Source organism: Crotalus tigris, unplaced genomic scaffold (genome assembly GCF_016545835.1).
Source record: "Crotalus tigris isolate CLP2741 ecotype Arizona unplaced genomic scaffold, ASM1654583v1 scf7180000017735.2152567, whole genome shotgun sequence".
NCBI lineage: Eukaryota > Metazoa > Chordata > Lepidosauria > Squamata > Viperidae > Crotalus > Crotalus tigris.
The window spans coordinates 1,371,242-1,386,989 of record NW_024096601.1 but is presented as its reverse complement, the minus strand read 5'-3'; the positions used below and the strand labels follow the sequence as shown (position 1 = coordinate 1,386,989).

At 47.3% G+C, this 15,748-nt stretch overlaps 1 protein-coding gene across 2 annotated transcripts in view; it reads right to left on the bottom strand.

Moving 5' to 3' along the window:
- Positions 1–11,209, bottom strand: part of RBPMS2 (RNA binding protein, mRNA processing factor 2) — a 32,830-nt gene extending 21,621 nt beyond the window's left edge. Inside the window, exon 1 of one of the 2 annotated variants that reach the window (XR_005556260.1) lies at positions 10,725–11,209. Coding sequence is in view for 1 of the 2 variants with exons in the window: in XM_039339540.1 (XP_039195474.1) it covers positions 10,725–10,778 (54 nt within the window). In the remaining variant the exon portion in view is untranslated. The remainder of the gene's footprint in view (positions 1–10,724) is intronic. The other variant, XM_039339540.1, reaches the window with a different exon arrangement.
- Between the last annotated feature and the right edge of the window lie 4,539 nt (positions 11,210–15,748).

Sequence of the window (15,748 nt, the reverse complement as noted above, 5' to 3'; positions counted from 1 at the left end):
CCAGGTCTTCCTGTCCTCTACCATCTTCTGGAGTCCATTTAAGCTCACGCCTCCTGCTTCAGGGACTCCATCCAACCACCTCATTCTCTGTCATCCCCTTCTTCTCTTGCCCTCCATCTTTCCCAGCATTAGGCCCTTCTCCAGGGAGTCCTTCCTTCTCATTAGGTGGCCAAAGTACTTGAGTTTCAACTTCAGGATCTGGCCTTCTAAAGAGCAGTCAGGATTGATTTCTTCTAGGACTGATCGGTTTGAACGCCTTGCAGTCCAAGGGACTCGCAGGAGTCTTCTCCAGCACCATAGTTCAAAGGCCTCAATTCTTTTGCGCTCAGCCTTTCTTATGGTCCAACTTTCACAGCCATACAGTACTGCCCTGTTATTCTCATAACATAACTGCTATGTAAAAAAAAAAACCTGTATCAATTGAAAATTCCCATATGTCCCAACATATATTCATGTTGCCATTTATAAAACTAATAAAAACCTGCCAGTGCTAGTGTAACCGTTTCCTACTGTTTTTTTTTAAGCATGTGGATTTATTATTTTATCAGAGAACTTGTCAAGCAGGGCAAACAAATCTCACCTATCATTTTTAAAGCAAAGATGTTTCCACTGGTGGGCGGTGATTGACTTGCCTGCTAAGAGCAGATCACCAATAACCTTCTTGTTTAATAACTACGTATTCTTTCAACAGAACATATGCAATAAGCAAGCCAAAGATGGGAAGAAGTCATTCTTTTAATTATGGCATCACTTTGTCAAAGACCTCCCTCAAAATTCTGAGGCTTTATGATCCCTCCAGTGATGAAAATAATCCTTTTTATTCCTTCTCCAACATCTTGTAAAAGAGTTATGCAGCACAGAGAAGATTCTTGCAATTGTTAAAAGCCTATGAGATCTTCAGCTATGATTCTTGCATTGAAGTGGAGAAGAACTTCCCAGGTCCTTACAAGGATGGCCAAATTGCATCACCCAATTGCTTATCTAAATCTACGCTCCCCAGACTATTTCATGCTTAGGATCCAATCTGAGTCGGTCACCGGAACTGGACGTTTTGTCTTCCGAGCTTTGGGACTAGTGCTGGAGCCCACACACTGAACAGCACACACTCTGCTAGAGAGAAATTCCCCAAGGATGGGCTCCAGCAGGAGTCCAAAAGCTCGGAAGAAAAAAACTGCTGGTCCCGGTGACTGATCCAACATTATCCTGGGACACGCAGATTTGCCTTCATTGTTATTTCATGCTCAACGCAGGGAAACCTAGACTGTTTTCAGTCTACTTATGAGTACAATTTTTATATAGTATGTTTGGGTTGTGCAAAGTAACAACTCCTAAAAACTGGGCCACAGGAAGTTGACAAGTTACATTTCCCTCTTTGTAAAAATGACTTTGTGTTTTGTGCCTTTAAGTCCGTGTTGACTTCTGGACAAGTTCAAGTCTTGAATAGAGTCTAATTCTATTGGCTTTCAAAAGCCAATAGGAATTGTCCAGGTTGTCTCTGCCCTGCTGAGCCCGCCAAAAGTCCTATTCTGCAAATGATGCTGCACCAGCTGAGTAGTCCTCAACTTACGACCAGTTGAGTAGTCCTCGACTTACGACCGGTTGGGGGTTGCGGCATTAAAAAGGTTGAGAACCACTGCTTTATCTCCTCTTTTGGTATGCTCTGTAAGAAGTCCCTTATTATATATAGAGCCTTCTTTTTCACAATTTCAGGTGTGGTCCTCTATCCTTGTCCCTAGAGAGGGTACGTAGAAATACCCAGTATAGATACCTAATACTTCTTCTACATCAGGATCATAATTTAAGTACATTTATTATTTAATGTCTTCTTTGCTAGAGATCTTTTGGTGTCAGGTAAAGCGAGGAAATTTGCAAGTGCAGAGGGATGTATCTGGGGAAACACAGGTCTTCATGGGCACCACGTTGGCACAGCAATAAAGATCCTAATTACACAAATGATTCAGTTGGGCTCAACGAGCAGAATGGAGACTCTTCCTTTCTAGCAGCTGCATTTAGAAGGTTCCCTGCCCACCAGCATCAGGATCTGCTTAATGTACCAAGCTAGAAGGACCACTTCAGAAATGCTGAAATTACACCAGACAACTTGCCAACTGAAGGCAGTGGGGAGAGCACGATGCCCGTTTTAGCTCCTGCCTTCTCCATACATGGTCATCCTCAGTAAATCAGCTGAGTGGGAACCAAAGAAAAGATTAAACATCTGCTTGTTTTTGCTTCGCTCCCAAATTGCACTCTCGCTGGGCAAGATACTCAGTTCTTGGGGATATCTGGCTGCCACTCAAACTGTCAGATGCCATTTTTAGCACAGATTAAACTTACACCTCTGTTCAGAATGACATCTCAGCCTAGCAAATGTGGCTTTTGTCACCTTCCTAGAGCATTTACCTTCATCAGGCTAAGCCTTACAGAGAAGTCCACAATTTGGAATCATCTCATGTGGGGAAGAACATTGATAGTTAATCAATGACCTTTACTATATAAGCAAGTTTACATTAAAAGCTAGACAATAACTTACATTTCTAGCTTTCTTTAATTTATGTGTCATCCGTAGGATACTAACAGGCAGGTCTATAATACTACAGCCTGGCAAATTGTTAGCTTCTATGATCTGGTGACTATATTCCTTGGGTATTTGAGAAACAGAGCAAACACATCTGGAATTGAGAGTACCCATAAAATCAGATCACTAAAGCAATTCTCTCCAGCCTGGGCACCATTCAGGTAGAGGGGGCTGAGCTCTCAGACATGGCCATGTTGGGACCTGAAGTTCAAGCCTCTGAGCACACCCAACTAAGGTCTCAACTCCCATCCTAGTATTAGCCACACTTAGCTTCAAAGGTTAACCAGAAATTGCATCTGCTAAGACTTTCAACTTAAGACAATTCTATTCCTCCTACTTTTCCCTCCAGTTTTCTCAACCATTCTTAACCAAGAGGGTCCTATTATAAAGTTGAATTGAATTTAAACTTTTGGAGGGATGTTTCACTTGTTGCAAAGTTTGACTTTCCAAGTTGACAGTTGCAAGTAGGTCCAAGGGCACCTCTGTTTTACTGCCTTCACCAACCTGAGGGAGCAACAGTTAATCTGGTTAATGTTTTACCTCAAGTTTTGTCCATCCGTTACTGTCACTAAGACAAAGCAACAATAGAAGTGAAACCTGTCTTGCAAAGCAAGGACACAGGTTACCATCCTCATTTTTCATGACAAAAGAGCCGTAACAGATGCAGCTACTAGCAAAATAAAGAGTCCAGTGGAACAATACAAGGTTTTAAACAAGCTGGCTTGGTAAACACAAATGCCTCTATTGTTCTCCAGAAGGATAGAAATGTCTGCATTTAAATCAAAGCTACATCACAACTCTTCCTATGCTGGCTGAGAAAGGCTTCCTTTGACCCAAGGAATCTAATACACTAGAAAATTAAGGCACACTACTGTGCTAAGCCATAATACAGTTTATGTAGTATTTAGCATACCACAGGTTTATGAGGATGCAAAAAGTATAGTCTGAGGTCCACCAACTTTCTCTCTGCAGACCCAGAGATCTCTGAATAGCCAGGAATGAGTACTCAAACCCACTTTTTATATATGGGAAATGGTTGAGGAGCAAATTGGATGCCATGCCTTGCAGATGGGATCCCTACTTGATCCTTTAAAATGCCTGAAGATGTTCCTCAAATGAATCCCACTCCTGACTGCTTCAAAGGGTGGCCCTCAAGCTGAGGGCAACTGCAACCCATTGGCTTATATAGCATGGTATGATTAACTACTAGTTAACTAGCTAACTAGCATGGCAAGTCTTAGCAGCAGCTATTTGATACGGATTCAATAAATCATGGTTTAGTGTGACCATAGGTTTGGAATCAGGCAAATGTATGTAGAGCACATCTCTGAAAATAAAGCTTTTTCTTAATTAAAGGTTTCCCTTCTGATCTTCAGGTTTTACCAACCTGACCAAGCATATTGCCCGAATTAAGGTGCACACTTTTTTTATTACAATATCAAGGCTTCCTTACTTTGAAAAATAAATCTGGGCTTCAAAGAGTTGTCCTCATCTCTTCAAAAGGTAGCCAAAAATTTTTATCTCCAAAAAAGCTAAGAGCAAAAAAAAGTTACCGATTTCTTTGGGAAGTCCCAAGTATACCTTTTGCTGCCTTCTCAAAAGGGTGAATCCAATCACAAGGGCTACTATAAGTACATGAAGCAAATTCTTCAGGCCAACAATTGATCTGAACTGCTGTGGTAATAAAGAATCCTTTTCATGACTATTTAAGGCAGGGGTCCTCAACCTTGGCAACTTTAAGACTTGTGGACTTCAACTCCCAGAATTCTGGGAGCTGAAGTCCACAAGTCTTAAAGTTGCCAAGGTTGAGGACCCCTGACTTAGGGGGAATGTCTGAACAAACTTTTACTGAATCAACCCATCATGAAGTGCTTTAAAAGCTGATTTGCTGGAGCGCCAGATGCAAAATAATCAACAGCCAGGGCCATTGCTATCCAAGTCACCAGAAAGAATCACCAAATTTGTTCAACAGCTATAAAGGAAAAAAATATATTAACTGTAGCTAATAATGCACTAAGGCTGCAGATGTTGATTGTGTATCTTGACTGCTAGCCTAAAAGCTAGCCAATCTGTGGTTTTCCAGATGTTGGGACTACAACCCCCTTTAACATGACTACACTGTCTGGGACTCCCATCCCACATAATCCAATTAGACCTAGAAAATCTCAGGTTCCCCAATCTTGAATTTTTGAACTGAATGTTGAATGAATGGCATATGTTGTTACCCAATCTTGGCTATAGTTCATGAGTTGATCTAATGAAGCGTTTCTCAACCTCGGCAACTTTAAGAAGTGTGGACTTCAACTGTCAGAATTTTCCAGCCAGCATGTAGTTGAGGTCCACATATCTTAAAATCGCTAAGGTTGGGAAACATTGCTCTAGTGCAGGGGTGGGGAACCTTGGCTCTTTTATGACTTGTGGAGTTCAACTCCCAGAATTCCTGAGCCAGCATAGCTCAGCATGGAAACCTCTCTCTTTCCCCTCAGCGTGGCTGGCTAAGGAATTCTGGGAATTGAAGTCCACTAGTCATAAAAGAGCCGAGGTTGACTACCCCAGGTCTAGTGCAATTTGTTTGTGCAAAAGCAAGCAACGAGAAAGGCGTCCATCAGTAGCACCGAAGCTTTAAGAAAAGCAATGGAGAGCTATTTATTGCACTGATCTTAAAACATTACACCAAATCCTGGTGTTTCCCACCAGGAAAACAATTGCCTGTGGTGAAATAAACCAAGTTTATATATACTCAGAGACAAGATTTGTACAAATAGCTTGATTATGGCTCACTAAACAAAGCTCTACGTTGTTGGGCTCATACAACATACCAAGCCAAATCCCAATAAACAATATATTATCAGAATCTGTGAACTCAGCTATAATATTTACTCTCCAGCAGAAGTCAAGAGAAATCATCTGAGCCAAGCAGAATGTGTTTTTGCGGCAGTTAAAGATTTAAATATTGAACAGGAGGTGCAACTTGTTAATTCAAGGGGCATGTCAGGCTTAAAACAACATATCTAGGGCTGAATTCAAAAAAGGGATATAATGCCCAATTTTAAGTTTCAAGGTTTTCAAAGGATATACCTTAAGGCAGGGGTAGGCAACCTTGGCTCTTTTATGACTCGTGGACTTCAACTCCCAGAATTCCTGAGCCAGCAGAGCTCAGCATAGCTGGCTCAGGAATTCTGGGAGTTGAAGTCCATAAGTCATAAAAGAGCCAAGGTTGCCTACCCCTGCCTTAAAATATCCATTTGACTCTCCCAAACATGCAAAATCAGTCAAAAGTCTTGATCCTACCTACTCTGGCAGGTCTGAAGGCTGCAACAGAGGTTCTGGTGGTAGTGAGGTCCAGACAGTCCTCAATTTTTATCCCCAGGACAGAATTGGGATACCCAATTACATCTATTCCTAGACAAACAAGCATCTTAAGAATGCAGCCTGGCCTACACTTCATCTGTTCCAAACCATCCATATAGAGGTTTGTGCCACAAATCTCATTCTATAGCAGGGGTCACCAATCTTGGCAACTTTGAGACCTGTGGACTGCAATTCCCAGAATTCCCCAGCCAGCATGGCTGGCTGGGGACTTCTGGGAGTTGAAGTCCACAAGTCTTAGTCGCCAAGGTTGGAGAGCCCTGTGCTACAGCCAGCTAAATCAATACAGGTTTCCAATATTCATTTAAGAAGGTACTTTTTTTACAGCGAGGTTATCACCTTCCCCACCCCCCACCCCTGGATTATTTTGCTGTCAATTCCTGTACTTCCTGGGATAATGGAAAAAAAAACATTTAATGGGCCAAGTTACTTGGAAAGATATAAATAACCCACGGGGGGGGGGGAGCAACTACAAGACACCAAGAATGTGTTCTTTGGTCAATAAACTTTTTATGGGCAGGTTTGTTACTCTGCACCCCTCTGGAAAAAGTACTGGTTAGATATTGGGAGAATGGAGGGGCTGTGCCAAACCAGATAAGCACCAAGTTAATCACACAGGCAGAGCACCCAGACCCTGGAAGGCTACGGAGGGTGTCTTTATTCCCCTTTGTAACTTTAAGAACTCTGTTTCTCGTCTCTGGGAGATGTAAACACATTTGATGCAGCCATATATAGATAGAAAGAACAGAGCCGGTCTATTTAGACAAGAAACATCCTACTTTGGCTGGATTCATACATGTTGCTAAGCCACAAAGCAGTTGAGTGTCATACATGGTACTAAAACGTTGCACATGTTTATTTTGGGCAGAGTGTCACTTTTCAAAACATGCTGTTGTGGTTTGTGGCTCAATATTTGGCTTAGTGTGCTATGTGAATTCAGCTATGGCTTCTAAGGTTGTTCAACACCTACCCTTGAGAATTGCCAGCCCACAAACTAGGGTATTTTAATTGGTGCTGCAACTCCAATAAGCCATGATTAAACAGGTAGCAACTGGGTTCACACATTATAAATCCCTACACTGAAAGGGCCCATTTAACCATTCTTTATATAGCCATTCTAAATAGGTTGGACTCCGTTCTCATAACCCTCAGCCAATATAATATAATACTACAATGGCAACTCAAATGTAGCACATCTGGAGATCTTAACAGAATTTTGAACACTTCCTTCCTGGACTTCTGTAACTAAAAATGAAGGTCAACATAGACCAGGAGTAGGCAACCTTGGCTCTTTTATGACTCGTGGACTTCAACTCCCAGAATTCCTGAGTCAGCCATGCTGAGGGGAAAGGGAGGGGTTTCCAAGCTGAGCCATGCTGGCTCAGGAATTCTGGGAGTTGAAGTCCACAAGTCATAAAAGAGCCAAGGTTGCCTACCCCTGACATAGACAATGATGATTAGTGTGGGGTGGGGTTGATCCAACGATACTGAGGGAGGGTCTGTATCTCCTTGTGTCCAATCTTATTTGATGCTTGAATTAGTACAAAAACCAGCACTCAGGCCTTCGTTTTCAACAGAAGGTCTCTTGAAACTCAAAATACACATAGGATCCCAACAACATTCTCATCCATCACCAAGATTTGAAGAAAGGTCTCTTGGCAACTTTACGACTTGTGGACTTCAACTCTCAGAATTTATCATCCAGCATGGATAGAAGAATGGAGTTGCAGCATGACTGGCTGAAGAATTCTGGGAGATGAAGTCACAAGTCATAAAATTGCCAAGGTTGGAGACCCCTGATGTAGGCCAACTTGAACTCCTAGAATAGTGGTTCTCAACCTGTGGGTGAGGACCCCATTTGGAGTTGAACGACCATTTCACGGGGGTCGCCAAACAACACAGTCCGCCATTTTTTCCCCCTTTTCCTTAGCTGTGCTACTCCCTTTTATTCTATTGGCTTTTGAAAGCCAATAGAATAGACTCTCTTGAACAGAGTCTAATTCTATTGGCTTTCAAAAGCCAATAGGAATTGTCCAGGCTGTCTCTGCCCTGCTGAGCCCGCCAAAAGTCCCAGTGTGCAAACGGTACTGTACCAGTTGAATAGTCCTCGACTTACGACCGGTTGGAGGTCACGGCATTAAAAAGGTTGAGAACCACTGTCCTAGAAGCGAGCAAGAATGTCCCAGATGACCTTCAACCTTGTTAGTGTTTTGTAAAGCTCTGAAGATCTAGCCGTTCCTCTCCCCCCCCCCCCAGACCTTTGAGTTAGAAGGTTAGGTGAACTCTGCTGATGACAAAGCTTTTTATTTTGAGGGCTGTTTTAATCAGAGTGTCATGGATTAATATACTGCTCGGATGGTTTTAATCTTGCAGGTTCAATCCTAGCGATCTCCAGGTAGGGCTAAACAAAAATCTAGCTTGAAATTTTGAAGAAGCAAATGTGACATCATTTATGTTCCCTTTTTATTTGTCCACTTCAGGTGTTTTTTAAGAGAAACCTCTCAGCTATTCACAGCAACTATCAAAAGGATTAGAACTGCCCACAGAAAGATTATGTTGCAGCCAAAGGGAAACCCCACTCGGCTTTTATTACTGCAAATGGAAACATATTGTTGTTAAACATTTTAGTGTGTAACTATTTTGTGAAGGTGCCTCCTGTAGGGGAATTTATTTAAGGAATTTATTTATTTTTTCCTCCAAAAGCAAGCTTGCTTTATCTTTACTCTCTCTTCAAAAAAAAAAAAAAAGCATGCAAGGTAGCCTCTTTTGGAAGTGGGCTTCTTTAATGTCAGGATTGTTTACCAAAATGCTGAATTTTCCATTTGCAAATTGTGGAAATGGAATCTCATAGACATTACGAGTGCCCAGAACCTCACAGAAATTAAAGCATACCTAAACGAGCTGAAAGTACTTTCAGATGAAGATGAAAGTCATGAATTCTCCCCCCCCCCCGCACTACCAGGTCAAAGAAACAGACCAGCAAACTGTTACTTGTGCCAGTCCTGCCCTTACATGCCAATGAATTGCCTAAATTAGATGCAGCATTGACATTACACTGACCACAAACCAAGGTTCAGGTAGCATTCTACCAGCATTAAAAAAAAAACCTTCAAGCACACTGGGAAAGTTATTTAGAACATCTGTACATTTAAAGGGAAGATTCACTGCATGACTGCAAGATATTTACTGTGGGTTTAAATAAGCATCTTGCAGACAGGTTGATTTTGGCCTGTTGACCGACAGACGAAGGAACAGTGTTTTCCTCCTAGCTACCATAAACACACAAAACCAGCACACGGAAGGCATCAGGAAGCATCTGAACGAAAGGCACACAGTTGCCTAGCCGAGAGTATCAGCCTTGGAACTCTCGCTTCACACACAAGAAGTGCAGATATAACGTTCTAGTATCCAGTTGTCATTACAGTAAGAGCAAGTCTCAGGTGCGATTACCAAAACCCCAAGGATCCCACCTCTACGGCTACCTCAGAAAATTGTATTTTAAGAGCATTTTTTTTTCATACATAACAAAAGACGGAAGTCCATGCCAAGCATTCCCAGAGGTTAATTCCATTGCGGCAATACGCCTAGTGGGAATCCACCATTGGTTAAGGAGCTGGGTCAGAACTGGTCGCCATTCTGCACCAACAAAGCTCCATGCCTGTTTTTCAGAGGGTTGGGGAGGAACAGAAGGTGGTGCTTTCCTAAGCAGAAGTCAACTCAGCCTTAGGAATAGGAGCGAGTTTTCATTCAAGCACTAATTAGTAATAATAATAACCTAAGTTTTGATCAGGTTTAGCAACATCACAACATCTATGGAGAGAACCTCTAGCAGATGACTAAACCCTCTTTATAAGGGTGGCCGATACAACTGAAACCATTTACGTCATACAGGAGAGATTCTGGATGGATGGAGGGGGGAAAAAAATCAGCCATCCACCGCCCATCACTCCGAAGCTGGTCTCCCAGCCACAAAGGGCTAGTCAACCCTCTCCAGTCAAGCCACCTCCATTCCTGACCAGATTCTGACATTTTCAGGGCTGCGTTTGGGTTGCGGGTTTCTAAGGAGAAAAACCAAGACACGTCCAGCTTTCCCCAAATAGCCAACGGGAACCCCCACCGCCGTCCCCCTCTTTTCCCAGCAACTCTACCACCTTCTAACCACCCCAGAAAGAGCGCCGAATCGCAGAAATAGAATCGCAGAAATAGATCCGTCCGGGATTTAGCTTTCGCAGGCAATGCTGGTTAGACGGGCAGAAGAGGGGATGCAAGTTGTGAAGGGGGGGGGAGGCATGTCTGAAGAAAGCCCCCACGACTCTGGGAGGGGGGGGGAGCCTAGCCATCCTTAGACGGGGTCGCGTGCAAAGAGCCTGCAGGGGCGACACATCTGGAGGGCAAAGTGCAGCCTCTCTATTGGCTACTTCTTACCTCGCCAACTCTCCCCCCACGAGGAAACCAGCCCCAAAGGGGCGCCTGCGGAAGGGGGGGGAGGGCAGGCAGGGCCGGGAAGGAGGGGGGGGGGGATCCGGAGGTCTCCAGCGGAGGAGGGCGAGCCCCAAAGCCTCCCCCGCCAGAGGAGCCTCGCCGTCCAGCTCAGGCCACGCGGAGGACCCCCAGACGGCGGCGGCGGGGGGGGGGGCGTTGGTTGCGGGCCAGGAGAAGCGCCCAGCCGGGACCTGGAGCTCCCAGGACCCCGCAGCGCGCTCCCTCCACCCCAGTCCAGTCCAGCCCAGCCCAGCCCCGTCCCCCTTCCCCGAGGGGGCGCCCGCCCGGCCGCGCTTACCTCCTCCTCGAGGCTGCTGCTGCTGTGCTCGCTCTCCTTGGCCAGGTTGCTCATGGTGGGCGCGGGCTGGAGGGGGGGGGAGGGTGAGGCTCGCGGGCGCCGCTCCGAGGTGGCTGCTTCGCCTGACCGACGGCGGCGGCGACGGCGGCGGCGGCTTCCCCTCCGGGCTGGCGGGCTTCCTGAGGAGAGCGGAGGGGCCGCGTGGATTCTCCTGGACGGCGCTGCTGCTGCTGCTGCTGCTGCTGCCGGTGGTGCCGCCGCCGCGGGGCGAGGCGAGGCGAGGCGAGGCGAGGTGAGGCAGGTGGCGGAGCGGGGGTGGCCGGGCTGCGGGGCTCCGAGGTGCGCGAGTGCGGGGCAGGTGGGGCGGGGAGGGGAGGCAGCGCGGCTTATTGGACGCGCCCCGGGCTCACCGCCAGCTGGACGCCGCTGCCGGCCAATGAGCGGCCGAGGGGGCCAACGAGCTGCAGCTGCTGCCGCCGCCGCCTCCGCCGGACCCCGCCAGTCCCCCCTCCGCGCGCGCGTGCACGCACCCCCCCTCTCGCCGCCTCCAGTGCGCGCGCCCGGCGGGGCGGGGCGGGGCGGGGCCGAGGCGGCGGGGGGGCGGGCCCCGCTCGGTCTCCAGGGGAACCCGCCAGCCAATCCCCGCCTCCGCCCGCCCAGCGACTTTCGACGGCCGCGGCCCAGCGCCCGCCCGCCGCCAAACTTTTTCAACTTGGATGAACTTCCTTAAAGGGCCCGCGCGCTTTTTTTTTCTGTCTCAGGAGGGGGAGAAGGAAGGGTTCCCCCCCCCTTTTTGTCGTTTGGCAAAGTAGCAAAGGGACCCTTTGGGGGAACCAGGAAAGTCCTGCTTTGGGCGCCCGGGGGGGGGGCGCGACTGTCCTTTCCTCCCAGGTGGAAGGAAGGAATAGAATAGAGCTGGAAGGGACCTTGGAGGTCTTCTAGTCCAGCCCTCCGCTCAAGCAGGAGAACCAGAGAAGTGACCGTCCAGCCTCTTCTTAAAAACCTCCAGGGATGGAGCGCCCACCATTTCTGGTGGCAAGCCGTTCCACTGGTTCATTGTCCTCGTGGTTAGGAAGTTTCTCCTTAAAGGAGGGGGGGTCTTCTGAACGAGCGTTCGCACGACACGCCGAACCACTGAGCCCATTTTAGCCGGGCTGGCCGCCTGCGGATGCGGCCCCTGGGTGGTTTGGGTCATTTTGAGTGGGGCAAAGGCAGAGAACTGGAGAAACGGAATTGGCTGGGAAATGGAGGTCGTGGGAATGCGGCCATTGGCGAGATGGAAGCGTCCCCCCCTCCAATTCTGCATTTGAAGGGTCCTGACTTGCGGGGCGCAGCTGAATTAAAGAGAAACGAGCGTTAGCAAAACCCGCTTGCGATCGGGGAGACAATAGGAAATACAGATGTTTCGTTATGAATTCGCTTGCTGGGCGAAATTTGTTCCCTGTCCTGAAATGCGCTTTGATCTCTTTGGAGGGGCCCACCTCGCCCCCGTTTCCCTTAAGGGGAAGCCGTGAAATGACGCTTTGCCCGCGGCCTGCTCAGACCCGGGACTCGGCTAGGCTCCTTCTTCCTTCCCACGTCGGGGATTCTCCCTCTGATCTGGCCCGATTCCCGTGGCTTTCACGAAGGGTCCGCATCTTTTTTCTTTCTTTCTTTCTGGGAGCAATAAAAGTCCTTCGCCGTTGACGATTTTCTGACTATTTTTTTTTTCCGGCTTCCTAGTGAGTCCTAGGGCCCTGGGGTTTCCTCGTGGTGTCCCATCCAGGCGGTTAACCAGCTCTGCCTTTGCTTCTCTCTCTCTCTCTCTCTCTTTTTTCCAGATAAGCCACGGGGTCACTTTGATGAAAGCCGTTCCTAGAAACTGCTCGTAGGATTGTCGATTTTATTCCGTTTTTATTCTTTTGCTGTAGGGATGCCAGCCCCCGTGGGGGCGGGAAAGCATCCCGCGTCTTCGAGCAAGGCGGTTGGTGTTTGAGGGCTGGGTTCACACAACCAAGCCTTGTTTGGTTTCCACCGTGGGTTATGGCGAGACTAACCCGATTGTAGTTTGTAAATTATACATTTTTGGCCTGAAGACCCGGGGCGAACTCTGCCAGTTGTGGTTTAACTGTAGCTTAGCGCGACGGTTTCCTAGTGCGTCTAATCAGACTCGGCCAAAGAAAATATTCCATTCGGTTCAGTTCTGAACTCGGGCACGTAACGAACCCCGGTTTATCGGGGGAGCTGGAGAGTGGGGCACCAGAAGCCCCGACGGGGCGGGGGGAGGAGGAATGGACCAAAGGCTGACCCTCTTTTGGAGCGTCAACGAAAGAACTGTTGTTTCCTCAAATGGGACATCACCCGTCAAGGAGCCGGGAGCGCGGCGGGACGGTAGCGTGTAAAATTGCCAGGGGAAGCGACTCTCGCACGTCGGAACGCTTCTCCACGCGAAGGCCGATCCGCCACGGTTCTCAAGAGAGGTTGCGGGGTTCATCCGTTGCAGGAAAACCTAAAGGGCTCTCCTGCCGCTTGAAAGCTCGGCCAATTTGCGGGGCATCGTTCCTCTCTCCCCCCCCCCGTCCGTAACCCTCTAGCCCCCCCCACAAAGGTGGTCCCCGCAGCCGGGGGCAGTGGGGGCCGCTGCCTTTTCGCCATCCCCTTCTTTATAGTTAATTTCGAAGGGGGGCGGAGGGCGTCCTTGTGGGAAGAAAAAAGGCTCTCCGCACATGCTCAGGAGCACGGTCGCCCTGGCAGAGATTGCGGGCAGAAACCTGAGCTGAAGACAAGCGACGCCTTTGCCAAGCCAGACTTCGCCTGCGCGGGGAGGGGGCCGGGGGGGGCGCTAAGGAAGAACCCCGCTTTTCTTGGAAAGGGGAGAGCGTTATTGCCTATTATTTCGAAGCGTTGGAAACGGGTGGAAACTAATTAAGGAGAGAAGCAACCTAGAACTAAGGAGAAACTTCCTGACAGTGAGAACAATTAACCAGTGGAACAACCTGCCTCCAGAAGCAGTAAATGCTCCAACACTGGAAGTTTTTAAGAAGAGATTGGACAGCCATTTGTCCGAAATGGTGTAGGGTTTCCTGCCTGAGCAGGGGGTTGGACTAGATGACCTCCAAGGTCCCTTCCAACTTTACTACTATTACTATCTGGGTTGGCTTATTTGGGTCCCGCTGCCAAGAATTTGAAGGCGACGAGGCGGTCCCCATGCACACGTTCGCTGGGAAGCCCGGGGTTTTGTTGGGTGTGTTTGCGTGTGTATAGGAGACTTCTGATTTCCTTATTTACATTTTTTTTTTTTTTTTGAAAGGAGAAAAAAGAAAACCGGATCCAAACGGTCCGCGTTTTTCCTCGATCAGAAGACCCGTTTTATCTTGGAAAGGCAGCCAGGCGAAAGCGAAGCGAAGGGTCGCGGGGGTGTTAAAAGCTCCCTTCGCTCTTCTGAGAGGAGAAAATGACAAGCAAATAATAATTTTTAAAAAGGCAGGGCGAAATCTGACTGCATCGCGGCCGTCTGAAGGGAGGCATGAAGGAAAAAAAAAATCTCACCCCTTCTGCCTGCATTTTGAAGGTCTCCCTTCTCCAACCCGTGTAAGGAGACTCGTGTGAAGGCGACTGGCGGGGTGGGGTGGGGTGGAGGGTAGAGGCGGCTATTCCCCAAACCAATTTGGCCGGAGTTTAGGGCGCCGCCGCCGCGGCTTCTCGTCTTCCGTTTGTTCGGATTAGCTTTCGCGTTCAGACATGCAGCTAACACAAGGAACACATTTACAGTCCGCCTCGTCCTCCTTTGTTTGTTAAATTTCATTTTCTCCGGATACGGAGATTATTTTGTGGAGAAAACAAACGCCCGGTCACATCTTCCTCTCATTTGACGCCCTTCACGTGTGGATTACGACTCTCTGGGTGCTGGGAATTCTAGAGACTCTAATCCAGCAAAAATGCTCCTTGTTGTTCCTTGTGTGAGGGGGGATAATCTGATTTCATCTGCAGAAAGCAAGGGATTCATTTGGTGCAGCTGTTAAGGTGCTGGCTAAGAAGCCAGGGGGCTGTGAGTTCTAGTCCTGCCTTAGGCATGAAAGTCAGCTGGGTGTCTTTGGGCTGGTATTTCCCTCTCAGCCAGCTCACTTTACAGGGTGGTTATTTGTGGCAAAAAAAATAATAAAAAGAAGAATAATTTTTTTTATGTATATTTGCTGCCTGGAGTTACCCATAAAGTAATAAAGGCAGGATTTAAAAAAAAAATCTAATAAATTAAAATAAAGCAAATTCTGTACTAAAAGGGATCAGTGGGCAGGAGGCACCACACTGGGGTAAATGCCCTACTACACCTCCCCCGATTAAGCAACTTTATTTAATTCGTTCCATTGAATTTTGAAAAAAAAAAGTCAGGTAATTCTTCCCCTGCACTTCAAGGAGCAACTGTCACTTTGGCTAAAATCAAATGGGATCAGCTAGTGATCGTTTAAGCCAGGACTGCTCTTGCTAATAACCACTAACTCTTTCGCAGTCAGGTTATTTGCAAAGAATGGAGTTGCAAAGTATCTTTACAGGTAGATTCCTGGCAAAACAACCTTTTGGTTATAAGAATTCTTTGGCAATAGCAATTATATATCGTCTGTGCAATTTACATTTTATATAAATGCAAAATGCTATTTTATACTTAAAATAGCCTGTAAGAATCCCTTGAGCTTCGGCCACAGAAGCCTCTTCTTATTCCTCCGTATTTCTGATTATGGTAGCCAGAGCAATTTGTAGCTCCTCACCTTAAGAAAATTTCTGCTTTATGCTCTCCAGCAAAAGAAGAAAAGGCATCTTAAGTCCTGCTTTAGGGTGAGAAAGAGAAAGACGTTCTCACCAAAAGTTTTTGAGTGGGAGTGGTGGCGGTGAATTCCCTTTACATTTTTCCCATCAGGAAATTTTGCTTTTCTCACAGGAAATCTTACAACTCTGAGTGTCTGGGAATGAGGGGAGGGGCGAGAGTTATTCCTTCTCTTTTTCCACATTCTTTTCACCTTCCCCCCCCCCCCGCTTTTCTCACCCGGAAA